This window comes from Lagopus muta, chromosome 11 (genome assembly GCF_023343835.1).
Source record: "Lagopus muta isolate bLagMut1 chromosome 11, bLagMut1 primary, whole genome shotgun sequence".
Classification (NCBI taxonomy): Eukaryota; Metazoa; Chordata; class Aves; order Galliformes; family Phasianidae; genus Lagopus; species Lagopus muta.
This window is the reverse complement of record NC_064443.1, coordinates 15457056-15484405: the sequence shown is the minus strand read 5'-3', so window position 1 is coordinate 15484405 and position 27350 is coordinate 15457056. Positions and strand designations below refer to the sequence as shown.

The 27350-nt window shown below is 41.8% G+C and overlaps 1 protein-coding gene across 5 annotated transcripts in view; it reads right to left on the bottom strand.

The window, feature by feature from the left end:
• The window catches only part of MITF (melanocyte inducing transcription factor), an 88499-nt gene that overhangs the window by 23081 nt on the left and 38068 nt on the right, over positions 1-27350 (bottom strand). For 4 of the 5 annotated variants that reach the window (XM_048956959.1, XM_048956962.1, XM_048956961.1 and 1 more), the window contains exon 2: positions 15690-15936. In XM_048956959.1, the coding sequence (XP_048812916.1) occupies positions 15690-15936 (247 nt within the window). Of the gene's footprint in view, positions 1-15689; positions 15937-20467; positions 20488-27350 lie in introns of those variants that run through there. The other variant, XM_048956964.1, reaches the window with a different exon arrangement.

Sequence of the window (27350 nt, the reverse complement as noted above, 5' to 3'; positions counted from 1 at the left end):
ATGCGAGACACCAATAGGTTTCACATACACCACATGCTTTGGAGTGTAAGTGCTTTATGACTAACAGAAAACAGTATCAGCGGCAAGACTGCATCTGAAAAGCAAGCTTGAATTACTGCCAAGGTAAAGAAGAAAATAACATGATTCGAGCACTTCAGATCTACATCCATTTCTGCCCTCCTCCTTCTCGCCTGCACTAGAATCTTTGAGATTGCTTGCTGCACACATTAGGGTGTGAAAGCCTCCCCTATACAAAAGGATAGAAACAAAGCTGTTTCATAAGCTCTCTTGCAAGACCTGCAGGACATTAGCTTACAAGGAAGCAGAACCATAGGACTAGACGTTTCAGTTGCCTGTAAGCCAGTACAGATGGTCTGAAACCACCTCTGTTCCTTATCTTGGAAAGCCTTTCATAGCCAAAGCAATATCATCCACCCTTCAAACAGCAGGACCAACATAAGATTTATCTGGACCGCTAACATAGTTCGCTATTGACTTGAGTCACTTCAGAGAGGTTAAAATGTTTGTCTAACTTTATCTTCCTCCTAAGGTTGCCAAGCACAGTGCCAGCTTTGACCTGCAGTCACATATTTAGAACCTGAACAAGACTATCAAGTTACATGGCACTGCAGTTACTGACTCCATCCCCCCCAGCCCCCAGTAATCCCTGCTAGACCTACACACCCCAGCACTCCCAGGTTTCTGGTTCACTGCACGTCTTTAAACTGCTTAACTCTACTGCGCTTCTCAGGGCAGGGAAGAAATACAGAATCGTGACCCTTCTCCTTAGAAGTGTGTTGACAAGCTAGAACATAACTTAAAGCAATGAACATTTGCATGTACAAGCAATTCAGAGATCATCCTGGATGGAAGTATAAAACCCACGGATGAGACAGCACGCATTTAAGGTACACAGAAGGAAGAACATCACTCTCAAATCCCAGAATGCTGTGAGGAGACATTCTGTCCAGGTGAGAAGCGCACTGCCCTATAGGCTCTGCTCTTCTAAGGTTGATTAGCTGTAAACATGACAAATTTTAACCCAGTGAATCTGCTTAGTCTTTGCAAGGACTTAACATGTATCGTGCAACACTGCTCAGAAAGCAGATGATATGTATCCTGGGCACCATCAGAAGAGGGGTGGCCAGCAGGGACAGAAAAGTGATTGCCCCCCTCTACTTTGCTCTTGTGAGGCCCCATCTGGAGTACTGTGTCCAGGTCTGGAGCCCCGAGTACAAGACAGATAGGGAGCTGTTAGAGAGGGTCCAGAGACCACAAAGATGAGCAGTGGGCTGGAGCACCTCCCCTACGAAGACAGGCTGAGGGAGCTGGGCTTGTTCAGCCTGGAGAAAAGAAGGCTGCAGGGTGACCTCATTGCAGCCTTTCAATACCTAAAGGGAGCCTACAAACAGGAGGGGAATCAACTCTTTGAAGGCGTAGATAACAGCAGGACAAAGGGAAATGGTTTGAAGTTGAGGGAGGGAAGATTCAGGTTGGATGTCAGGGGGAAATTCTGTGCTATGAGAGTGGTGAGGATGGTGAGGTGCTGAACAGCTGCCCAGCGAGGTTGTGGATGCTCCATCCCTAGAGGTGTTCAAGGCCAGGCCAGATGGGGCCCTGGACAGCCTGGTGGCCCTGCCTGTGGCAGGGGGTTGGAGATTCATATCCTCGAGGTCCCTTCAAATCCTGCCATTCTGTGATTCTGTGACTTCACACAGATGAAACTAAAGCTAAGACAGGAAATTTTGCTCAAACAGTATATGATAGCAAAAAAACCAAAGAACAAAAAACTCCACACCAAACAAAAATTGCTTTCTAAAAATTTCATATCCTTAACACTGATCTTATGAGTTTGCTACAAGGTTTGTGAGAAGTTGCTCTGTTTAATAGCCTACAAGATGCAGTTTCAAGCTAAGACAACTTTACAGTTTGAGGAATATTATCTTCAGCTCTTTGAAGTTAAAGAAGGAGAATGCTTGATTTATAGGTCTTACAAATCCACAAATCTAGCTTATAATAATGAAGTTCAGAATACTGCCCACAGGCTACTGAAGTATTTACTTGCAGAATTTCAACATTCAGCGAAGGAATGCAAGATAGAAAGAGATGTAAAGATGGCACTGGATCAAAACTCATTTAATATCCAAAAGCCACAAGGAAAATCATACTTGTATCTTCCTATTTTTTAGAATAGAAGTTATTCGTAAACTCAGACACAATTCTTGGTTTATTATATTCAAGAAGAAAAACCTGCTCTGTAGACATGCTGCATATCAGGAGATCTCCACTTGTTGCGCACAGCTAAAAATGATCTAGGTGAAGCTACACTCGTTGCTGACACAATTTCAGGGCTGGCAGCATGCTCTCAAGGTCACTTACAAAGCAAATGTCAAGAGCACGTCACTAATCACGATCAACATTTGAAAGCAAAACACTGAAGGTAACAAACACTGCACAGTGCATGCAGTGTCTGGCCTACACCATTAACTGAAAAACCTTCCTTCGGAAACTTGCATGATTCTGAAAGGACCACTTCTTTTAACAAATTGCTTCGTACCACATTGCTACACAGTACAAAGAACACTTGTTTTAGAAGGCACTTGTTTGGAGGCTATCTGCTTTATGACAGTGCCATGAGAAAAACTTAGCAAGAGAATGAAGATTCTGTTAATTCAAAACGGTTTTATGTGATAAACTGCCCTGAGATTCTACATGTCACAGTTAATAAAGAATTAGAAAGACTCTACTGGGCTCTATAAAACTTTGCCTACAGCCTACAATGTCTCATGGCAGCCCCAGTATGGAAGTCTTGAATAAGCCAAAGAATAAAGCAGTCTAAATGCATCCATTTTATTCACACTACTAACATGATCACTGGAAATAGTCTAAAATTATTTATAAAAAAAAATAGCTGACTTCATTTAAGTGAAGGAAACGCAAGCTGGCTTACCACTAAACTGCTTGATTTTTATCCTTCTGTTCAACGAGGTGCAATGTTATTTATGGCTGTATTAAAATCGACTGGGTTGTAATAAAACAGTTTCAGTAGCTCAGAGCGCTCAATCATCACGCTCAGTAATGTAAGACAACCCAAGTCACCTTCATGCAAACTCAGCTGGCTGCGATCTGAAGCATTCTGCTAAATACCAGAATTGGCATTTTTCTGCTACTTTGGCAAGACACACAAAGATGTGTGCAGGCCTTACCGAGAGGCAATGCACTGCTCCAAAGGAGAAAATTAACCCAATCAGCCAAGTTAATGCCATAGAGCATCAAAACTGAAAACCTGCTCTGTAGGCATTACTTTTCCAAGGGAGCAGAGTGCTCATGTCCCTGGCAGTTCCATTAAGCAATATTACACTTGCTATTTCCTGACATCTCACTCACAGAGAAGGTGCACCTACTGTGATGTCAGCTCTAACAAAAGACTAAAGGTAACAAAAAGAAGACAACACGTTTTGTTATGTTATTGCACTCTAATTTTAAACCACAGAGAAATGGGGGGGGGGGGGGGGGGGGGGGGGGTTGTTCAATCTGAGCTAAAATAATGCTGCCATAATATTTCTGTATCACAAAGATGTATTTATGGTGAATAGCTATTACACTGCATGAGCTCACCTCCATACTCCATGAACTTATTCTCATAACAGCTAGATGGTAGTTATTTCCTGGCTCCCAGGAGAAGACAGACTAGCAGAGGCTCATTCAATAAAGGACAGCAACATTTCAGCCCTTTGAAGATCTCAAGCCTAGCATATGTAAGAGATACAGCATCATGATCTATTTTATAACGACAAAAACAACATCCAGCCACTCAGCCACTTTTGTTACCTTCCCCACACCTGCCTTCCCATGTCTGAGCTGTTGAAAACTCTTCTCTTTGTGTTATTTCACATATGGTAGATAAATAATTCATTTCACAGTGGAATGAGAAGCTCTTGTCCACAGAAGTGACCCTTGCTCAGGCCAAAGGAAGGAGAACTTGCAGCACAATCAGCTGAACTGGTGAAATCTTTTGACAAAAATTCAGCTAGCTGTCATTAGCCTTGTTTAGCCAACCGTAACAAGAAACTGCAGTCGGAAGCATTACTTCAACAGATATTGGACAAGAACGTTCCCTGTAGGAATATTTAAAGACTGTGAAAATAATGTTATATAAAAAAAAAAAAGATGTCCAAAACTTCTGCATTTCCAGCACATAGACATGCCCTACAAGAACAGCAGCCTTTGCAGCCTTGCAAGGGCCTGTGAGGTCTCAATGCCCTGCTGCAGAGTACTGCTGGTGCCAACTTTCTTTACAGGACATGAACCTGAATTTTATAACAGCGCCACAAATTCCATCTTCCCAAGCACTTTACAGAAAACTCTTTCAAATGGTTTCATCTGAACTTCAAGAAAAAAAGCTCAAGTCAACATCTCACCAGGAGAGACACATTCATGATACAAAGCTGGGTGTGTGCTATCAGCCCAGATCTCCAAAGGTTAGCTGCAGGAGGATTGCCAAGAAATTCAGAAGTATTGGTTTTGTCAGAAGATCAAAATGTCTCTTGAGACATCCAGGGCCTCCAGGCTTGGTCTCAAAAGAATCCTGTTTTAAATCACACTTGACCCATGCTAATTTAACCCTCGAAATGCTATCACAGGAACAGAACTATGTTCTCAAAGGGAAACAGACAGTATCTTCTACTCAAGCCACGTTTATGTGAAAAATATACACATCACTTTTTGCCACTGGAAAATACAGGTAACACTGCATGTACATCACGAAATACCTTTCACTACTGATGGATGGTAAGAAGTTTTAGCTACCCAAGAGACAGGATGGAAACACAGCCCAACAGAAGGCAAGCAGGCCCTGGACAATTAGATGGATGTAATTAGAGATTAGATGTGGAGTAATTAGATGCTAACTCACTCTCTCCCCCCACTTTCCTTACCTTATTTTATATTTCAAGTATAAACCCATTTCAGTATATCACTACTTTGTAAGATAATAGTTTTTAGAGATCTTAATGCTTTAAAAATGCAAATAAGCTCACACTGAACTGTGTTTCTTTTACATGAAAGTTTGAACACAGGAAAACTAAAGGGCACTAAGAACCAGAGCAGATGCCAGCACATCCGTAACAGCCAACAGTGGGGTTGGACACTCACAGCCAATACCCAGGACCCCATAGCTTGATGTACATTTGCAACACAACACAGTACACAGAGCTGTGCAGGGAAATGGCTGAGGATACCACGTGCATTGCAAAGATGTTCACATCAGGCTGGCTCCAGACTGGTCTCACGGGCTGGACTCCTAGACCTGACTGGAGAAAAGGAGGGCTCCTTGCTTAGTGCCCTCTGACACAAACATAACTAGTATTCATCAATAAGAATTAACAAACTTCTAGTAAGCAGGGACAACGGGAAATTTACTGCAAAAGCAGGTTGCAAAAGCCCTTCATGCTAAGGGCTGCCAATTCTGCTTCTGCCTTCTTCCAGCTGATGCCTAATGCTTATAGACAACTGGAAGCAATAGTTAGCTGAGACACGTCTGGAATTACAGCCTCTAGAGAGGGAAGTGCAATGCTAGACTAGCTGTGGTTCTCAAACAGTTATCTGCCCCTACTCCCTGGTACACACTGCATCCAAAGCAGAGAATCTAGATGATCTGCTTGCATCACACTAAGCGATCAGGACGGGTTCATTCATGGCAGTCTGCTAAACTTGTCCTACCAGCTTCAGTCAATGCAGATAAGAGGAATTAATAGCAATTGCTGGAGAAGGTGGAAGCTCAGAGATAAAGGCTTTCTAAAAGCAAGTGCTGTGAGCAACCCGAGCTCAGGCAGAAGCCTTGTCTGGAAGCATTTTTCTCTTTGCTTACATCAAACACTCCTGGGAAAAGCAGAAAGCCAATTCTGAGCAGCAATCCCATAGGAAATGGCACTTAGCACAGAGCAACCACTTGTTTAGTGAGCAGCACTCCAGAGCAGATGGCACCACTCTTCTACCCTCCAAAAGCCAACATAGATCAGAAAAGCACAAACTCTTTTGAAAAGCCACAGTATCGTGATTAAATACTATTTTTCCTTTTACACAACAAACCATACAGGGCTGAACCCTTAAGGAATACATGAACTTTCATGTGAAAGGAGCCCATTAACTGCTGCACAACGAATGGTGCTTGTGGGCCACGACTCATTTCCTTTTAGAAAGCTTACAATTGCTGCACATAACTGCTGACTCATTCAAGGTCATTTTACTCCTTCCCTGAACAAACTGTTTCTTTGAGTCCCAGCCTACCGTGGTATTTCAGAAGACTGTTATTTCAGTAGGAGCAAGGAAGCAGAATTTTGTTAGCTTGTGCTACACTTCAAGGATTCAAAATTACTTCAAACTTCAGCCAGAAATATTTTTTTCTAAAAGTACTATTTATTGTGAAAATAGCAGGTTGCAGAAAAGATATTATTACATTTCACTGGGTCATTTTAAACAAGCCTACAAGAATTTCCAAAGTCTTTTTAAAGTGCTTTTTATCGACATGACAAATCTGTATATGGATATCAAGTGTATTCCAAGAAGCCTAATCTTCATACAATAATCAGTTAAATAGTAAAATAGCATTAGACTGCTCAACATGAAGATTTCTCAATTAACAAGTTATGATCATAAAGATGATTGCTGCATTGCTTTTAAACTTAGGTCTCACTTCTAAGAATTTCTTTCGATGGGAGAAGAACCAACTTTGTGTAACGATAGCAGAGCACTGCACAGCTTCAACAAAACAGCCCCAGTCTGCACAAGGCTGCAGCAGCAACAAGAGAAGCTCTGCTCCACCAGTTTTGAAAAAGAGGGCTTCCAGTCATTGCCTGTTTATCTCTTTCTCTGAAAACAAATGGAAATTTGCTTCCTAATCATCTGTGAAGTCCACAATGCTTTGGTTGTTTCAACCAGGAATTTCCAGGTGATTTTCAGGAAGAAAGTCTGAAATAAAAGCTTTCATTCACTCAATGTACAAACTTCCTTTCACATTCACAGTTCATTTCTGATTTGAATTAAGAGCAGAAATGATTCTAATATCACTGCAAGTGTAGCTTAATACAGTAATTCAATGGAAGGCCTTTCATCGTAACTAGGAAGAAAAACAAGAACTCAGTGTCAGAGAAGGAAAAAAACCCTGAAATTCGATGTGAGGATTCTGTAGAGGCTACAGCAAGGAACTTGACTCTTTTAAAGAAGCTCAGGTGCTCAGCAGCTTCTGAGATCCAAAGCCCCATCCAGCTCCAGCCACGCAGCTCCTTCCCAAGCCGCTGCGGCTCAGCAGTCTGTCACACTCCTGTGCCCTATGGTGAGCAGATATGCCTATGTCATTGTTCAAAAGGAGAGGACAGATGGATAGATATAAGACTTACATTGCCCCAAGACAGAAAAATTGCTCTTTGAAACTTAGTGGGTTTTTGAACACAGAAAACACATTCCTGCTGATGTCAATGTGTTCGTTTTAAGACAGTGCTGATTCCAATCAAGTCAAGAACAAGAATTCTGTTGTCAGAAGCCAGAGCTTTCAGTAAACGAGCTGCCTGAAGATGTCTAGTGGCTTTTGGGTTGTATAAGCTACATTAATTGTTGAACACAGAGATATTTGCTAATCTTTTTTTCCCAGAAAGTTATGTTATTATAAATTCTTTTAAATGATTTTCTGTTCACCTTGCAAAAGGGATGGTGTGTGTAGAAAGAATGGAAAGCAAACAGCAACGCAAAAGCACACGCTACCATAACATGCTTGTTTTACCTGGCCTCGGTCCTTAGTCCTAAATGCAACTAGAAATGAAAAGCACGCACCCAGCACTGAGGAAAAAGTAGAAGGAAGAAATCTGACACCACCAAGAGCTGGAAGTTACTGGGTAGGTGGGAAAAAAGGGTGTCAGCAGTGTCAGAAACAAGCAATGAAAATGATGACATGCACTGGAAGTCAGATCAGAGACAAGTACAACAACGTGCTACCATTAAGGATACACAGTTCAATGTATAAGCCCCAAACTAGCTAAAAAGAAACTTAACACTAACATTATCTATAAAAAACAAACACCCAATGAAACACGATTTGTAGCACAAAGCAGGAAAGAGGAGAATAATTCAATCATGTCATACGCAGCTCTGAGGACAGGAAATGTTCAGTGGAAAATGCACTCCTGCTTTATCATTTTTGCTTTTTCTCCCCCCTAAGCATTCAAGTTGCACTTGCTGAACAGGTTTTCTGCTTCAACGGGATGCCAACAGCAGAAATTCACAGACTTTCCACATTCAATCAGTTAACAGCTTAAAGACACCTCTGAGACATTAGTTGGTGGAAACAAAACACAGTAACACAAACATCATGATCAGAATATCGTGTGAAAGCCAGTTGCTGTCACTTCACTATTAGCCTTCGCCAGAGAAAGGAACAGTCTAGAAAGGCAACTTCACAACCATCTGAAAGCTTCCCCAATAGACGCTCTTGGAAACTGCAATGCCATCTGCTGAGAGATTATGAAAGTGCAATGCAACGAATGACTCCTGGAAGCGTTCTGCAGTGCTTAGAGCTTTTTGTGTACTAGTTTAATTGCTGTAATACCAATGCTGAAACACATGCTGCTTGGGGTCAAGTTCAAAAGGAAAAATTGCTTAAATTGGAAAAATTATCCTAGAGTTTTCAAAGAACTGAAACATCACAGCCTACTGATAATTAAACAAGGCAAAGGCACTAAATAACAGAGGCCCACAATACAAATATTGTTCCAAAATGCTGAAAGGATAAGGGTACGATGTGGGATGCCCAAATTATTAATTTGGCCTATACATTCTAAAACATTGGTATTAAATAAAAAAATAAAATCTAAGATACTCTATTTTGAGCTCTACATCATTACAAACTTGAAAAACTGGATTTGGGTAGGGGCTGATTATACAACAGATGTATATTAACAAGTCTAAAAAAATTGGTTAGTGTGGAACTGGCACCCAATGGAAGTGCTTCTAGGGACAGCCTGCAGGGCTGAGCTGTTATCCCAACAAGCCAACTCTCCCCTATTCAAAAGCAACAAGATAATCTTGTAGTTGGCAATGAAAGAATTGCTGAGAATCAAGGAAATGTATGGTAATGATTCTACAAAGGCCACTATATTATTTAATTTAACAATCTGCCAAGTATGTAAAAATCAGGCGTTTTGTTTTGCTGGGTCAAAACAAAAAGTTGTGGAAGCTCCCCAGGAGCAAGCACCAACCCAGGGCATGCATGGAAGATGAGCAAAGAAGGTGTTGTTCCATAGTTGCACTAAAACAGTATATCCAATTCTTCCCCCAAAGGTACTATGATAAAAGGTGCAAAGGTCTTCTAACTCCTTAACTTCATCTTAACTCCTTCTTCTGATCTGCCAAGTCCAAGATTCAACATCTAAGCAGAATGCTAGCACAGTCTGCTTTTCCACAAGCCCACAACAGTTTCAGGAGTGTTGCAATCCTGGTCTGCCATTAATTATTAACTGAAGATTTACAGTAACAATGGTTTAATTCTTGAAGGCAGACAGACAGACCGACCTAACCAGACCCACTGGCTAGCAACTGACCTTTTGGTTTAAGAACAAGTCGTGAACCTGGCCTCTATCTCAGGGGCATAAAGGGTTAAAGCAACTACTAATTTCCTCAGCTGGCCTACTACTATTGTAAAGTCAGTCTTCAGCCGAATTCCATCAGGCCATGCTTTCTTAACACAAGCTGACATATTCCTCTTCACGATCTTGGAATGTTTTTCTCCTCTCTGTCTCTCAATAGTAGACATTAGAAACAAATACACCCTAAAAGCCAAATGGTAATCCAAACGCAAAGTAATATTTAATAATCTGGGGAAGGAAGGGGAGGGGGGGGAAGGAATGGAATTATTTTGTTTTTAAAAAGCAAAATACACTTGCCAGGTCCTTTATAGACAACACAATGCTGGGTTTTGTTTCAAGTTCATAACTCGGTTCTTAAAGTAGTTATAATGAACCAGCAGGCATTATTTTAAATCAACTAGTTTTATTAAATGAGCCAGAAAGGAAAGAGGCAGGGCTAATTACCAACATTCCTTGATGAATTACCTAGCGGTGTGTGGTAAATCTCTGGACGTCTTTGTCTTTATCCCCAAATTTATCCCTTACTTATTTCTCAAGAGGTTAAAGGACATGGGGCTAATTAAGGAACCAATCCAATGACAGACAGAATCATTCAAGGTAAGGCTGGTTTTCTGCTCTTTCAAGCTTTTGCATCTCTGCCTGGTACTTCTTAATCTATTTTTTTTTTTCCTTAATATTACTGCCAGGGAGGGGGAGGAAAAGTGCTAATCTTGTCACGGTCAGGCAGGTTGAAATTGCCATGCAGTGCTGGGCAAAATGCTACATATTTGTAATTTAGCCAATAAGAAATTCCTTAAGCCTCTCTTGAATGGCAGGAATGTCTCTAGCTTGTCACTTTGAATTCATTCACTATACAGGTTCAGCGTCTCAGAGAATAATGCTGCCAAACTAGCTGAAGAACTGAAATATTTGTGCGTATACATAATGCCTAAAGATTACTTTAAGCAGATCTAAGTTTTCACATTTTAACATTTAATGTCTATCAAAGCTGTCAACAGAGGCCTCCCCAGACCTCCACATGACTCTCCCCGTTCTCCAGCTCCCTGGGGGCTCTGGGCACAGCTTTCTGCCCAAGGAAACCATGGAGGCAAAAAGCACAACTGCACTGAGCAGCACTGCCCCTTTCCACGATCTGGGTTCAACCAGTACAGTGTAGTAAGATGGGTTTTTTAATTAACTTTGGCTGAAAAAGTACAGCCTGCTGCAACCTGCTGCCTGGTGGGCTGCAGAAACTCCTCTGTGCTTCCAGCAGCCACAGCTGTGAGCTCCTACAAAACTTTGAGAAGACTCATTGAGAACTCATCTGCAGTTCCAAAGCAGCCCCTGACACATAATAGCCTCAGTTTTCCCAAAGCCTGGTAACTCAGACATCAGAAAACATGGCAGAAAGAAAACTTTGAAGAAGTAATAGAACCAACTTGGCAAGTTCCCCTTACCTTTGGAGAGGTTATCATGCTTCATCTTTGTCAGGAGCGTTATTTCAAGCTACCAAGTAGATCTGGTCCTTCAGCACACCCATGCAGAGTGCCAATTAAATCCTCACAGCAGCATACTGCCTTGTTGGAACACGCTGCCTGTGTGCAAGGCACCAGCCCTATGAGGAGCAGCAGCTTTACAGCTCCTGCTCTGTTAGTATAGTGTTAGCGCTATTTTCCCAGAAAACACCCAGACCTGCACATCTGGTAACCTCTGTATTAGGAAAGATTCTACATTTCATGTCTTGTCCAAACTACAGACATTATCATTAGTTCTTATTCTGGAATAGCTTACAACTCACTAAGCAAGCCCAAGAGATGCATCTACTTACGTAAAGGTTTAGAAGGCAAGGCAGGCTTCAGAGGTTCTGTAGTTAAAAGCTAGTTTTTCCTAACAAAGAATTTGTTGTAGGCTTCAGCTATGCTCACTGGCTCTGCAATGCTGTCTCTGTAGTTCACCAAGGCTTGTTCTGGCAAATCACTTCTCTAAGTTACAATTGCAAATACAAGCCATACTTATTTAACATACTGGCACACACCACTATCTCCTGTTGTCAGGTTCGATTAAATTAACTTGGAATCAGATAAGCATTCCCACAAACGCATACTTACTGTAGCAGATGCTACCATGCACTTATCTTGACATCCCATTGTTCCTGTTCTTCAGAACTGTAAGATAGGTCTGCTATACAATGGAGTTTCATGGTACTTACTACACAAGGAGCACTGTTTCTAACTGCTCAGCCTTCTCTGGTAACAGAAGGACAATATCAACACCATGGGTCACTGTTTGCAATAGAGCATACTGCAAAAAAGATGAGGAGGTGGTATTTTTTGATATTTTTGATATATATGATCATTATCACCACTCAGAAGGCATGCTTGGCATTTCAAATACAAAGGAATACAGGGTGTCTGATGCAAAGAGCTTTTCATGGTGGTGCATTTAAAATCTGAATGAAAAATGCCATGAGGGTTAAGCAAGAGGCCAGAGTGTGCTCCTGCACCACTGGGCTCCTGCTGGCTCTGGAAAAGCTGCTGCAAGGGCAAAAGAGAAAATGAACTACAGTGATTGCAGGGATGGCACTAGGAAAGATGAATAGACTTGTGTTGGTCAGCCCTACAATGGGCAAACACTCTTGGAATGATGAAGGAAGGACAAAAACACAACAAAGAGTGTCTGGGTCCAGTATTTGAAAAGATGTTTAAGGAAAACAAGCCACAATGACAACACACAGCAGTCAAGAGCTGTATTTTCAGCACCATGAGGAAACCCACCTATGCTGCAAGGCAGAACGAATCCTAACTGAGGTCCCCTGTGACAGATAAACGTTTAAAGTACCCAGCATATTACAAGCATTATTGTATGCCACCAGTGACTCAGCAGGCAGATCTGCTCATAGAGAAAGGAGATGGGGAATGGGTGAGAAGGGAGCATTAAAGCTACCATCAGCAAAAAGCAGCAACAGTAGATGCTCCCCACATGTAAGTGTCAGTTGCCAGGACTACAGGTGAAAAAACAGTTCTGTGATAGCAAAAAGGAAGTCCAGAAGCAGAGGAGAAACAAAGAACCCCTTGTGACATCCTTCTGCAGCATCACTCCTCAACCACTAGGATATGGATGAGGAAGCTGCTTAGTGATAAATTAGCCTTTATGCCTGTGAAACTAACATCAGTAGTGAAGAAGGACAACTGAAAGCCCTAATAAACCCTCCTCCTGCTATCAGAAGAGATGTTATTTCAAATGAAATAGACCTGCTCCCAGTCCATCTCATAATTACATTTTACAAAGCAACACAAAATTTAAATTCCAACGGGTTATTTCCTACCTTGCCAAGCTACATTACTTAGCAGAGAAATGATGCAATAAGAAGTCATTACTCAATAAAATAAAATCCTATTTATTCACATACCCTTGAATGTAATGACCACATTACGTAATGTAGAGATTCCTATGCAATGTGACACAGGTTTATATGAATTACTCTTTCTGTGCTGTTTTAGATGACATCATAAGCATCATGGAAATACAAAATGCAAGCTCATCAACAGTTTCAGCTTCTTTTTATGCTAGTCATCCCAAACTACCATCTTCAGACGTGCAAGTACTCTTCCCCTAATACTGGGAGACATAGGAGACAGAGCAAGTCACACGTGTAATTACAGAATACAAACAGGAAATTTACCAAGTTGGTTTTTCTGATTGGTTAGGGCTTTTAATGTGATTTTAAGTTCTACAAAAATCAACCAAAGCCAACTACATAAAACAGCCGCTACTTTTGGCGGTATTGGCCTGTGAAGTAACATTGGAAAAGCTCTCTCAAAGGAAACTGCCTCACAGATTAACATTTCTGAAAGACAAAAAGGGCATTTTTACACTATCTCATTCTTTAAGGTCACTAAATCCAGACCATCTGGATATTAGAACTACCACATGTAGTTCCCTATTCATTTAATTAAAAACGCTGTTTAGGCTCATACGGACAATTTGTCTACAGCTAAAAACAACTGAAGTGTAAGAAGCAGCTCCAGGGAAGTGATGTCACCAGCACAGCATACTTCAGGCACAGCTGGCTGGCAGCCTATCGGCACCAGGGAGATCCCCATTTACTGTTAGGCACAACTTCTGAGCCAAGCAGCAAAGCAGCCTCTTGCCTCGTTCACAGCAAGAGATGACAGTGATGTGGTTTCGCTCCTGCTGCCTGTTAGCTATGTAAATGCAGGTGACAGGCAGTCAGAGGCTGTTTTATTCCATCAGGTAGCTCACATTTCCCCAACCACTACTTCAGTGCACAGTTCTGTTTCCAAAAGGCATTTGTTGCAAGGCATTGTTTTCACTTTACAAACCAGGTAAGCATATATTTGCTAGTTTTTCCCTCTGAGGTCAAGCACATCGCCTTTGGGGCACAAGGAGAGTGCCAAGGAGGTGCCCTCTCTCCTGCCAAGTGGAAGAAGTGGGGACAGATGCTTCCTCTAGGACCCCAAAAGATAAAGATTCAAGTCTGAATCCTTTGCATCCTTCCCTTCTCTCTCATGTGAAGAGGTAGCAGTAAAATGGACAATCTAAACGACTGCTAAAACTTCAAGCTACTGCACACCTAGCATCAGGAAGTGCACATGTTCCTATAAGCTTTCAGAGAGATTTAGAGTAGGAAAAAAAAAAAACAACTACATTTCATGTCATGATAAATTAGGATGAATTTATCAAAAAATACAATTATTTAACCAAAAGTGTTGTGAACAGAATTACCTCATATCACCTACATACCTGCTAGATTCACACTGTAACTGGGATCATAACCAAGAAAGAAATTTAGCAACTTCAGGATGCACAAACACTAAAACAAAATAGCTTCTCCCAGTCAGTTTCAGACTCTTTGGTATGTGCACATATGCACAAAGTACATGCACTTCCTTCAAAAATTAAATACATAATTGATAATCAGTTTAACTCCTACACTGTGGGTTGTGCTGGAGTATATTCTGGTATTCCTGCAAGTATTGGTAACAGCACTGTCAACACAACACCACAATGCGGATTCAGTAAATGAGAACAACTTGCAACTCCTCCATAAAACAGTCACACTGAGACTGCCTTGAAATACTGAGCCTGCAACTCTGTTTTAAGCTTAAATCTTCGAATATGTATCGCTAATACAGAACAGTGATGGGCAAAACACAAGAACGTACTGCAACCAGTTAACTTATCTGGTAAAAGTATGCTTATTGGCTGAAAAAATTACTAAACATAAAACTGCAATAAAAAGATACTGGAAAAGAGATATTTGCATTTGCATATTTGCAATAATGCAAAGCAAATAGATAACTTTGGAAAATAAATGAAAATTTTACTCTTACAAAATCTATCATCATATTTTTCCATTACTTTTTATGCTCTTTTACTAACATGTTTTCACATTGCTTTACTCGAAATGAACTTACTCTGAGCAAGAAGTTCTCTCTTTTCTTCTAATTGTTCAAGATTTCTCTTTGAGTAATTAGCAAGCTACATCCCCTTTGACAGAGAGATACTAACAAGCTCCTACAGCTTCCAGTAGGACAAGGAACCCAGAGCTACTAACAGCAAACAAGTCATTTAAGCAAAAAAGGATTACCAAGGCTTGTTGCAAGGGGCTGGAAACTCACCGTATTTCAGATTAAAGCTTTCTGGGAAACCTCTTTTTGCAATGAGTTTTGATTCAATTTTTAAAAGCATACGTATATATTTTTCATTATTTGTAAAATGAAATATTGACTTGAGTATTTATTAATAATTTCTTCCTTTTGAAAACCACTGAGCATCAGAAAGAGCGGACAATGGCTTCCAATGGGAAAACAACAGAAACAGGAGTTTTGTAACAAAACCTCTTTCCCAAGATTCTTGAAGTTTAAAGAAAAAAAAAAGGCCACAAGCTAACAAGATTTTCAATCTTGAATACTGGGGCACCAAACCAATGTGCAAATCAAGCCGAAGCGAAACTTATTTGCAAGATTTTGGTGCTGGAAATATTTCTCCCACATCCCTATTGCATAAAGCCCATTTCGGAGAGTGAGTGTGGAGTGTGGGGACCCGACGTACCTTGAGGACCTCCATGGGTACCTGCGTGGCAGGGGGCAGGCTGGCGGGCACGCTGACGTTGATGGCAGGTGTCTGGCTGACGGGAACTCTCTGTTGCATGAACTGGGCTGCTTGCTGCTTCTGCTGCTGCTCCCGACGCTCCTGCTCCTGCATCTGCTCACGCATGAGCTGCTGCCGTAGCAAGATCCGTGAGGTCATGCTGGAGGAGCTTAAGGGAGGCTTGGAAGCGCCAGGATGCTCGGAATTGCTGTGGGAAGAGCAGAGAGAGATGGCTCAGCTTCTACCAGTGGCTCCATTGATCCCAGCCTCAGGGTTTACAGAACCACAGAGCAGAATCCAAACGGAAATGCCGCACTAAGACGGGTGCATGGCTGACCTACTGAGGGTACTTAGCAGCTGCGTTGTGCTGCCTTAACTTGACTGCAACCAACCACTTCTAAACACCAATATCCAGCTGGAAAACATGCCTCACTATTTCAAGTTTTACAGCGACCAACCATGAGAAAAACAAGTGATTTTATAGACAGCAGCAGGTACTCATATTCATAATTTTTTAAATAATTATGTAAAGAATTAATTGCATTCATTGAGAGGTACAGACAGTCCTCCAGGTCTAATCATCTAGCTCAGAATAAATAAATCTACCTCTTCCATGAAAGCAGCAACCCTTCCCAAAGCCCGCTGAGCCATTCAGGTTAACACCACCAACTCTGGGCAAGCACAGCACTTTGCTGTAAATGCAGAGACATCTTCTTAAACAATCAATCATTTTGTTCACTCCCAGAAGACTCCATTTATAAGACATTTCTATAAAGTGGAACTCTTAAGGCAAGTAAACACCAATCTACGCATCCTTTAAGGGACGGGAGTCGGAAGCACCTAGGAAACCATGACTCCATGGACCAAACAGATACACAGCAAGCCTGAAAACCAGCAGGGAAACGCCACCTCTGGCTCCTGAGTTTCAGTGCTGCATGCACAATGCTGCTGAGGCAGCTTCACAGTGCAGCTCAGGGCCCAGCATCCCTCCAGCTCTTATCTCAGGACTGTGGCCACTGAGAGCCTGGCCAACAGGAGCACTGCTGAAAGCTTGTGCAGTTTGTTTAGGATCAGTGTTGTGCTCACAGTGAAAATGCAAAAGGAGGATCCATGCTTACTCTCACCAGAGATCAAACTTTGCTCTTCCAGAGCACACGTTCTGGGGGCAGGGAGGGAGCAGAGGGAGGAGACAGCCTCACTATTTAAGACCTGTCAGGTTGAAACATTCACAGAGACACTGATCCTTTTGATAAAACAAGAGAAAACCTTTGTGGTGAAACTAATGCAGCTGTGGAATAATCGCACTAATTAGCTGCTCAAGACAAGTCAACGACTGTGATACTTGCACAAACACCACTCTCCCAATTAATACACAGCATTCTCCCATCAGAACCTTTGCAGCCAGTTTCCTGGCTACTCCGCATCTGAGCAAACATCAGAGCCACAGAGAGTCCCCATCCAGCTTGGAAACATGCATTTCCCTAACCAGGAGAATTACAGAGCTCCAAAAAGGTCTCCAAATCATTCTGATTGTATACATCCAACCAGTAAAACAAAACAAAACGATATTGTGCCTGCACCCCCCAGTATAGGTATATTTATGGACTACATACATGTATAACTGAAGTGCCAGCATTTCCTCCCTGCACTCCCAATGGTTCTGCTCGCACACCTCACTTTAATGGTCCACTGTTACAGATAAGCACAAAACAAGTGCTGAAATGCTGCTTTTAAGGAAGGACTCATTCCTCACATTAAATAAAAACTTTGCGTCAGTTTAAGCACACTTCTCATTAGGGTACTATTGGCATTTTTTTTACAGACACCTAATGCTGCAAAGTTGATAATCCAACAGTTCCTCCCAGCTTCTCTTGTTCTGAACTGCTTCTCTGCCTAACAAAGCCCAGAGTAATAAAACCACCTCAGCAGCTACTTCTTCTATCTAAAATTTTAGGGAACACAAGGGATTTCTACTGCATTTCCAATAGTCCCTGTGAGGACCTCCCTCAGATGATTACTGTACTCATGTCACATGGCTCTACAGCCATCCCTACAACTTCCTGCAGGTAGTGCACCCCTGAATCGTTGATTAAAAAGAAAAGTCTAACTACTGTCTTTAAAAAGAAAAGAGAAAAAAATCCCAGAAGATATTGTTTTGCCAAATTCTTCCCCAAAAGACAAACACTTTTCCAGGCTCTACTGCAATTCTGCTCAACATTCTAATTATTCACTAGAAAAAAAGAATAGCGTAGGTGTAATTAACCAGGTAACGCAAGAATGAGCAATGTACTCTTTAACAACCATCACAATAAGAGCAGACACTGGCCAGAGGAAGAAGAGTCTGATCTTCCATCCAAACCACCAGATTTTGGGGCCAGCTGAGGGAGAAAACAAGCTTGTGAGATTACGGAATGTCCTGTTCATCCTTATTGCAAAGCAGAAGCCAGAAAGCAATGCAGCTTAACAGCATTAGTGAACTCAGCAGGCACATCACTGTGTTGTGTGTGCACGGCGATGTTACATGGCACAGAGACCAACCGAGTTGTTCCAGACATGAAGTGCCCTGTGCTGCTATCAGGCACTGCCTGCCAGACAGAATGCCCAGTTCATGAGGAAAGTGGACAAACAAAGCAGCTCCAGCTGTTCAGATTTGCCATTATTTATCACCTGAGGAAGTTTCTAGTCTATGCAGGGCCCCCTCTAGACACTAAGCTGACACAGCTTTCCTTCTACTTGCTGCAATTCAGCAAGAGCAGCACGGAGAAATGTGGGAACAGAAGCGTTTGAAATTTCCCCCAGTATTTCATTCTCTAAGCCCATCCCACTCAAAACTCAGCCTTCATCCCCCACTCCATCCACTCCTCTCAGCAGCACGATGCATCGACTGAATGGAAGGCAGTCAGGGTTTCTTCACCACGTATTCTTTGGAAAGCAAAGAGGAAAAGCTTTGTCAGAAAAATCAGTTTTCTAACAACAACAACAAAAAAGCCATAAACCAAAATTCAGTACTGGTGTCAAAGGCTTAGTCAAAAGCATACCGAAAAAAATCATACTTTGAAAGCTACTTGACCTTTAAGCTTTGCCACACAAGCAGATCTTCCCTCAGTACTGAGCACGGAGATACAGCGCAACACGATGCAGAACCCAGACACGTGGCTTTGGAGCTCACATACATGGACTGACTCAGCTGGGCATTACACAGCCAGTAACAGAACCCACACAGGCAACTGATACTCAGTGTGATTGAGATACTTCCTGCAAACACAGTCTACAGATATCCTCTAATTGCAATAAATGAAACCGACTCATCCTTTTAATTGACGTATGATTAAACCAGTTATCTATTAGCAGTCTAATAAGCACAGTGTAATACAGGCAGAGTTAATAGTTATGAATGTCATACGCCAATTCAATTAATCATTAAGTGATAACATTTTAACAAATAAATCTAAATTACATATCCTTTGCATAGATGCCTGGGAAATGTTAGTTACTGTATGCATACATTATAATGCAAATAGTTGTTGCATAATAAAAAGCAACCGGTCAGATTAAAATCAAGTTTAATTTCACTGCTATCAACTCAAGTGATTAAAGAGACCATGTATTTTAAAGCATCATTCATCTTTCCAGATGGGTACTGAATACTTCATTTCTGTTCCCATGGACAAAACACCAAACTAGTCTCTTGTTAGGCAGTTTTGTTTTCAGATCCTTATAAATTCAATAAACAGGATCTCTAGTTTACATGCATTACTCTACTGGTTTACACACAATATTTTGCACTATCCATGTACTTGTTAAGAAATCCGGAACTGGAGTTTTGTCTAAGGCCCTTAAGTTGGAATAAAACATTACAACAGTTAAAAACATATGCCAACTACTCAAACAAATCTTTTCCAAATTATTTTTTATTTAAAAAAAATAAATCCCACACACCTGTTTTCCCATCACTCTCTTGTATTCTAGCAACAGCCTTGGATATTTTGCTCCAGACAGGACCTGACAAATGAATACCTGAAATGTTTCAGCTAAGCGTGTGCACAGCTGACCCATGTGTCAGAGAAGGTGATATTCAGTAAAGGACGTTCTGAAGGCACAATGAAATACATCCAGATCTGACATTTTTGTAATGATTTCTCATCTTTGAGATCAGCCAAGAAAAGCAGAAGATGTAGCACCTCCAGAAACCCATGGAGCTGCACCATCTCCCAGAGATCAGAGCAGAAACAGTATGTGATTTAAATACCTGTATTTCACGCCTTTATCCTTACTCCATTCATCACTATTTACAAAGAAAAGCAAGGCATCCACACTGAAGTATCTGACATCAGTTCAAGGCTAGGCTGATCCTTCCAGCAAGCAGGTGAAAGCTCAACAACACAATTCAAACATCTGGCCTGACCTACAGAAGGCACTGTCAGAAGCAACTAAACTCCCCTTCCAACACTCCTGTTCAACAAGTGCTATCATTTCTCTCAAAACTAGGTTTATCTATACAGATACCATTTGCAGTCCCTCTAGCAGTAAACACCTCAGGACACAATTGCCAGTAGTGTATATGTTAGCAGCACCTAACCTAACCTGTCAGTCAGCATCACTGTTTGCCACACAGGTAACAGAAAACAGAAGGATACCATATGAGAACAAGATCAAAATTAACGTAAAGGGGAGCAGATTAATACAAAAGAAAAGTCTCTTCTCTTCCATCTTCAGCCATCACAATGGACTTTACTTACAGGAAAAGTACCACAGCATTTTCCCTGCACCGCTTCGTGCTCCACTCCTAAAATTTAATAATTGATTGTTACAGTGACAATTCATTCAGAAAGCCAATTGGTTGGCACTGAATTAACGTATCAATGTGAAAAAAAAAAAGTTGGCACCCTTTAATGTCCTTTGTTGTCTGTCAAGGGCAGAGCAGAAAGCCTGACAATTACATAAGCAGCACAGAGGCCTTTATCAGCCTTTATAGTAAAGCAACAACTGTGTTTCAACCCTCTTTATTAAGGGCTTCTGCATTTGAAGGTTAGTTGTGTGAAGAGACACGCTGCTTGGTTTTGCTCCATCATCATCAACACCAACATTTTTCTCTCCCTCCAGCTTTCCAACCCTGGCCTGGCCCACCATCACATGCCCACCCCCAAGCAGTCAGTCTGAAGTGAAGCCCTCAACTGCCCTCCATGCAGGTCCATGACCAGGAGCTCAAGGCTGAGTTACACACATATTAAGTTTAGGAGGTGCACTTGTCTGTGGTTCCGAGTGTTCCTTCATTTATTAACGTAAAGATAATTTAACCCTCCACCTTTTTAAGTAGCTGCACACCACTTAGTAGTTTTCCATTTTTCTTCCTGTCTTTAAAGCACACTTTCACATGCTGCTGAGCATAATGCTTTCTGAACTTAATGAAAACCTCACTCATGACCCAGCACCACTCAGTAAATAATTATTAAGCTCTGGAGGTGGCTTTCACATGAGTGTTGACTTAATAAAATGCCACAAGTTGATCTGCTCGAATGCCCATTTACTTGGGGACACAGCTTTTGGTATATATACAGCTTCTGGTATATATACAGCTTAGAAACTTGATCCCCACCAGAGTGGGAAACCAGACAGAAGCGAGGCCCTGGTAATACCAACCCCTGGGATCAGTGCAGGCAAGCCTGTGCAACCAAGCATCTACTGAGGAGATGCTTCAGATGGCCCCAGCAGGCTCCAGGCAGCCCAGGCACTCTGAGTTGGGTATTGCACAAACTGCCAACACGCCCAAGGCAAGGAACAGATGTGTTCCAATGAGGGCTGTGGGAAGCCGAAGGAAAAGCCCAGCGGTGCTGTGGGGCCATACCACAGAGCTGGGGCCTGCCCTGCCCTCACACCCATCCCTGGGAGCAGGAGATACGCACTGGTGCTAAAACACTCAGCCCATTCATTAATTAAAAGGAGCATGATTAGGGCAATAACACCATCAGAGGGCTGGGTGGACAAGAGCACGGTTTTCTCAGGATCTTTATCATCAAAAGGGAACAGATGGGTACATGACAACCTGCTTTCTGGGGGGGATATCCTGCACATCCAAACTTCTCTTCAGTGAAGATGCACCTTGGTTTGGAAGGGACCTCAGAGACCCTGAAGTTCCAACCTCCTGCTGCAGGCAGGGTTGACCAACCCCTATATCAGGCAGCAGCTCAGTGTACCCAGGGCCCCATACAGCCTGGCCCTGCATGTCTCCAGAGATGGGGCATCCACAGTTACCTTGAGCAGCCTGTGCAGCACCTCACCATCCTCCCAGTGAAAAGTTTCCAATCTAAATCCCCCCTTTTTTCGTTTAAAACCGATCCGTCCATGTCCTATCGCTACAAGGCTGTGTTTGGTTCTCTTTCTCAAACTTTTGAAGTTCATCACAAACAGGAAAGATAGTACAGGGAAAGAAAAAAAGCAGAAGGCAGATTTACCTTTTGCTTGACAGAGTGAATAGTCACCTTGCAAAAGACTTTTTGAGCTATTTTGGATACTGCTTGCCTTTTATCTGTATTACCTCTCTAAAGAACTCTGCACACATTCGCAAGACATTTTACAACAAAAAAACAGATAGCTTCAACAACCAAAAAGCGATAAAATAAAAAGCCAGGAGATAACACTCCATTAATAACCTTTGTAGTTCTTGATTTTGCAATGCAGAATTTGCTTGCTTTTATCTGGGTAAACAGAGAAGATAACACTGTCGCCAATAGGGAAGATGAAGTATATCGCCACACTTTTTGATACTTTTTAACTACACAGACCCAAAATCAGACTTCACATTCTTTTCTCATTGCATCTAAATTTAGACAACGACGTATAAACCTCACAGTCGGCCCACAGGCTTATACAAAAGACCCACAGCAAACAAAGCTCAGACACGTTGTGCTCACAGTTTGTACACCTTGTTCACCTGCTCAGAAACTCTTCAAGCTGAGAACCCAGCAGGCTTTCCAAGGTCTGCAGGAACTCAATCGTTCCCAATCTGAACATCTCTCGGCTCATCCCTGATTTTCTTCTTACTGACTCTGCTTGCCAATGCACTAGTTAATTCTTTCCAAAGAATGCAGAGGGCAGCCTAAAATCTCATCTCGCACAGATGACATCCTCCTTCTGGTATGCCGAGCAAACAGGATCTTAAGAAGCAAAAGAGAAAGTGTTTATGGAAGATTTGCCTGAAATGATCAAAAACCCCCAACACTCAAAATGAATACCACAAGGTGAATTTTCATTGCTTGTGACAGGTCTGTTATCAGCGTGTATGACTCGTTCATTACAGCAAATATGAAATGCAAGAGAAAAAAACCCTAACATCACTGAGAACTCCAGCATTAAAATCACCTTGGATAGATATTAAGCAAACTTCCACTTCAATCTGTAGCCGCAGGGCTAGCTGGTCATTACAGGATCTGATCAGGGAGTGCGTTTAGCAACTTCATTCTAAAAAGACTACAGAAAACAATTTCTCAGCGTCCACTTGTTGTAAACAAACTTAGTTTTGCAGTCTTTAAGAATTACTTATAGTTCTACATTTTTTGGCTATTTGTGGAAGAATTACTGGGACAAAGAGGATTACTTTACTGTACAGGCTGAACTACTGAGGGGAAAAAAAGGCCTTCATTCAGCAACATTTGCTTCACTTATCATTTGGATATTTACACTGCAATTGCAATTTGCAATAGCAGGACAGATGTACCACTCCTGCTGCCCTGGGTATTCACAGTGCAGACAGCAAGGTGGAAAAAGCTCTAGCTGTCCACGTAAAAAAGTAGTAGTGATGTTTACAAATGCTAATTGTGGCCAGGTAAGGCAGATGTGAAGCATATTCTGCCATACTCATTCACTGGAAGCAGTGCAAAACTGCAAACACTATTGAAGAGATGGCCTTCAACTCCTCTGTGCAGGTTATTTAATGCAATCAGCAAAATCCCTGATGTGAGGTGATCTCAAATCAAGGCTCCTGTAGAAAGCAGGAGCCATCAGGATATCAGTTAAAGCTGCAATACTATCAGGGGATCCAGCAGCATCCTCATTAGAACCACATTCAGCATGATATCCACTGCTCCACAGTACCTATTCTTCCCTGCTAAGGACTGGTTCCAAGTCTGTCTAGCAGAGCATCCCATTAGATAAGCAACCAGAAACAGGATAGGAACAAGTCAAGAATGTTAGGAGGCCTCCTTAAACAAGGAGCTCCAACCACTCTCAGCTCAGGGATTTCCCAAAATGGGTATCCTTTCTGTGTGCTTACAGCCCTCAAGTGCATGCTGTAGGTCATGTCAGTCTCACCTCGGGTTTTGCTCTGCAGCTGGCACAGGATGGCTGGGGAAAGGCAGTGGAAGTATGGACTAGAGGACCTCTTCATCTGCTGTCTAACAGCCACAGCTCTATTTTAAGTTCATGGCATCTAGATGAACCACAGCCTTTAAATCAATACTAAAGACTTTTGTGAACGTCTAGACTACTGGGGAATGGGCATCTGCAGGAATGCTCAGCCAATTCCCCAAACTTCTTCAAAAAAAATTCTGCACCTTGTTTCTAGTCAGAAACTGTTCATGAATAACACCAAGGAGAGGGAAAGAAGAGGATTTCTTACACTTCATGTGGCATGTAAATAACAGAAATAAGAAATAATCAATTAAAAATGAAGTCTCATTCAAAGTAACATGTAAGCAATGTTTATACCTCCTGATTTTAGAAAGTGCCAATATATATAGGAAAAGATCCTCCCCAGTCTATTCAGGAGTATTCTTGAGAACTTGATAAATACAGCCTGCTGTTGCACTGCCTTAATTTTATTTCGGTATTTTCCTTCTGTTCTGCAAGCGACTTACATTGCACCTAAAGAGAGACATCAGAAAAGATCCTCAGAAACAACTCTGCGCAACCAAATACATTATTGGAAATTAATACAGCTGCAGTCCTACAAGAAGATTATATTAAAACCATTCAGCAGGCGTTGAGTTTTGCAGTCCTGCGACAACTAAGACATGACACCTGTGTAACGTGCTCACAGGCCTGCTGCATGAACACCACTTCTCACTTTTCCAAACACACTGCAGCTACTGAATTCCTCTTGAAAAAAAGCTGCCAAGTCAAAATTATTTACAAGCTTTTTCTTAGACCTTCTTAATTCCTTCTGCACTGCCAGAAGCACAGTACTTGAATGGCTAGTTCTATTCAAAGATACAGCTATATTTGTTGTGCAGCTACTGCAAACTCCTGAATCATGCAAGCAGGGGTAAGTGCCAGAATATGCTTCACTGGACATGAAGTCCACATCTGCCTTACTTACTAGGACAAAGAATATTAAAGGCAGGCACTTAGTTTATAACTAATAAATCCTGCAAAGACTATAGTTAATAATGAATTCTTGCATGAGGGTTTTGCTTAATCTGGTGTATTTACTGCTTATGACCTTGGCAAAGTACCTGTGGGAGAACACACCAACACTGTGCAGCAATCCTCACCTTCTCTTATATTAGGCTGCAACAGAGGACTACAGAACATTACATAAGTCAGCCAGTTTTACAAACCTGCAATAAAGTCACCTGGAGATTATGGACAGTTCCAGAGTTGCCTGAGCCCTGCAGTCAATGGGATATTGACAGTGGGGCAGAAAACACACAGGTTCCTGAAGGGTTCAGAATTTCCCACAGATCTCAAAGAGCCACCACTGCCATAATACACGTTTGGCCAATTGGTCTTTGGCAACTCTTTACCAGGACAGGAAACATGATTTTGAATAAGGATGGAACATCATGGGAAATTAAGAAAAAAAATGTTTCCTTCACTATCTACAGTAGAAAATCTGGATTAGATCACAGTAGCCTGTTTTGGCCATTATCTATTTGCTCAATTTAACTATACATCAGTAGATGACTGACGGTTAGTTGCCAAATCTGCATCTAACACAAGGAGGATATTTGTGGCGGGGGGGTTGGAGATTCATGATCCTTAAGGTCTCTTCCAATCCTGGCCATTCTGTGATTATGGAGGAGTACATTTGGATTTGGTTTCTGTGAGGATATCCATCCCATCCTTTTAAAGGCTGCTGCAGAGTCCCATTCAGGAATTACAATTGGATTTCCAAGTACTCAGGGGGAAAAAAACATGCCTATTTTTAGCAACCTCTAGAACAAACAAGATGATTTCTTGTTCTTGTTTTGTCTTTAAGAGCAGACAGTAATGCAAGTATAAATGGACAACACATTTTATCTACCATTTGCTGTAGACTTAAGATTGCACAAGTCAGGAAGAGTCAAAATATATTTTTCCTTAAGTAGTATTATCTTTATATATTGTTATACTCCTGCATCTCTTTGCCTTCCTTCTCTTGGCAGACGTATAGTCTAGACTCACAACTCCTAACCTTAATAGAAGGAACATATTTGAGAAATGATGTTACAGACAAGTTAAAATGCTACTAAATCCAATATGAACCTCCCTGTGTGCCAGGGTATATAAACACACTCATGCAAAAGTCATATCTGCTTGTAGAACACCAAAGATACTCAGTTAACACTTGCACAGTTAAGGTGCTTGCAATCCTATTTCACAGACTTCCAAAAACCACAGAACAGGAGTATGGAAAGCCATCTTCTGCAGGATTTCTTCTCCTGTTAGCTCTCAGATGTCTCATTTTATACACTAGATGGAGCTTTGTCCCCTGTTTCCCCCCAGCCTGTCAGCTTGCACTGCATTATTTGCAGTCTTATGCAGCATGGATAAAAAGGGTAAAGAGGTAAAGGGTGAAGCACTCTCATCACCCCAAGTAAACAAAGCACACATAACTGCCCCAGGAGCACCATGGCATCAAGTTGAGCACATAGGCTCTAACAGCACCCTCCCTGCTTCTGCTCTCCCCTCCCTGGTTTGAACATTTATTCATTTTACAGAGAATAAAACATTTTAACAAATGCTGCAGCTCCCACCAGCCCCTTCCCTGGCCACTACCTTGAGTTCTCACCAGAACATTGGAGTGACCTTGCTGTTTTCTCTCCCCAAATAAAGGAGCAGTATTTTAACTCCTTACCAGATTGATAACACCTGAATTGCTTGCTAGCTTTCCCGGATCTTCCTTTTTATTCCCACTTATTTTCTTTTAACATAAGCTCTTCCATCTCTTCACTAGTAACCTCAGCCATCTGCATCTAACACCACTGCTAAGGCTCCAGCCTTGGACCCCCTGACACTTTCAGGAAACAACACCAATCACAGTAAAACTCCCCTTAACTTACATCTTTGATATCTGGAACATTTGTTCAAGAGCAACAGTTAATCCTTTGCAAGCCCCACAATGCATTTTATTAGGAAACAGCAGTATGAGAAAACTAGCCTGACTTCTGGTGGGCTGCTACAACTCTGTTCAGGTTTTCCAAAGCACTCCAGGTTGTGTTGCACCATCAGTATTTCAATGAGGAATTTTAAACTCAATAGGACAGAAAAAAGGCCAGGTGAATGAATTATTCCTAATATCATAAATGTCCAGCACTGCAACACTGGAATGAAAAACAGTTGTAGGCTGCATCAGGCAAGGTCACACGAAAGAAGAGCAAAACATTGGCGTTGTTGGTACATGACACCTGTGTAAGGCTTCATGGG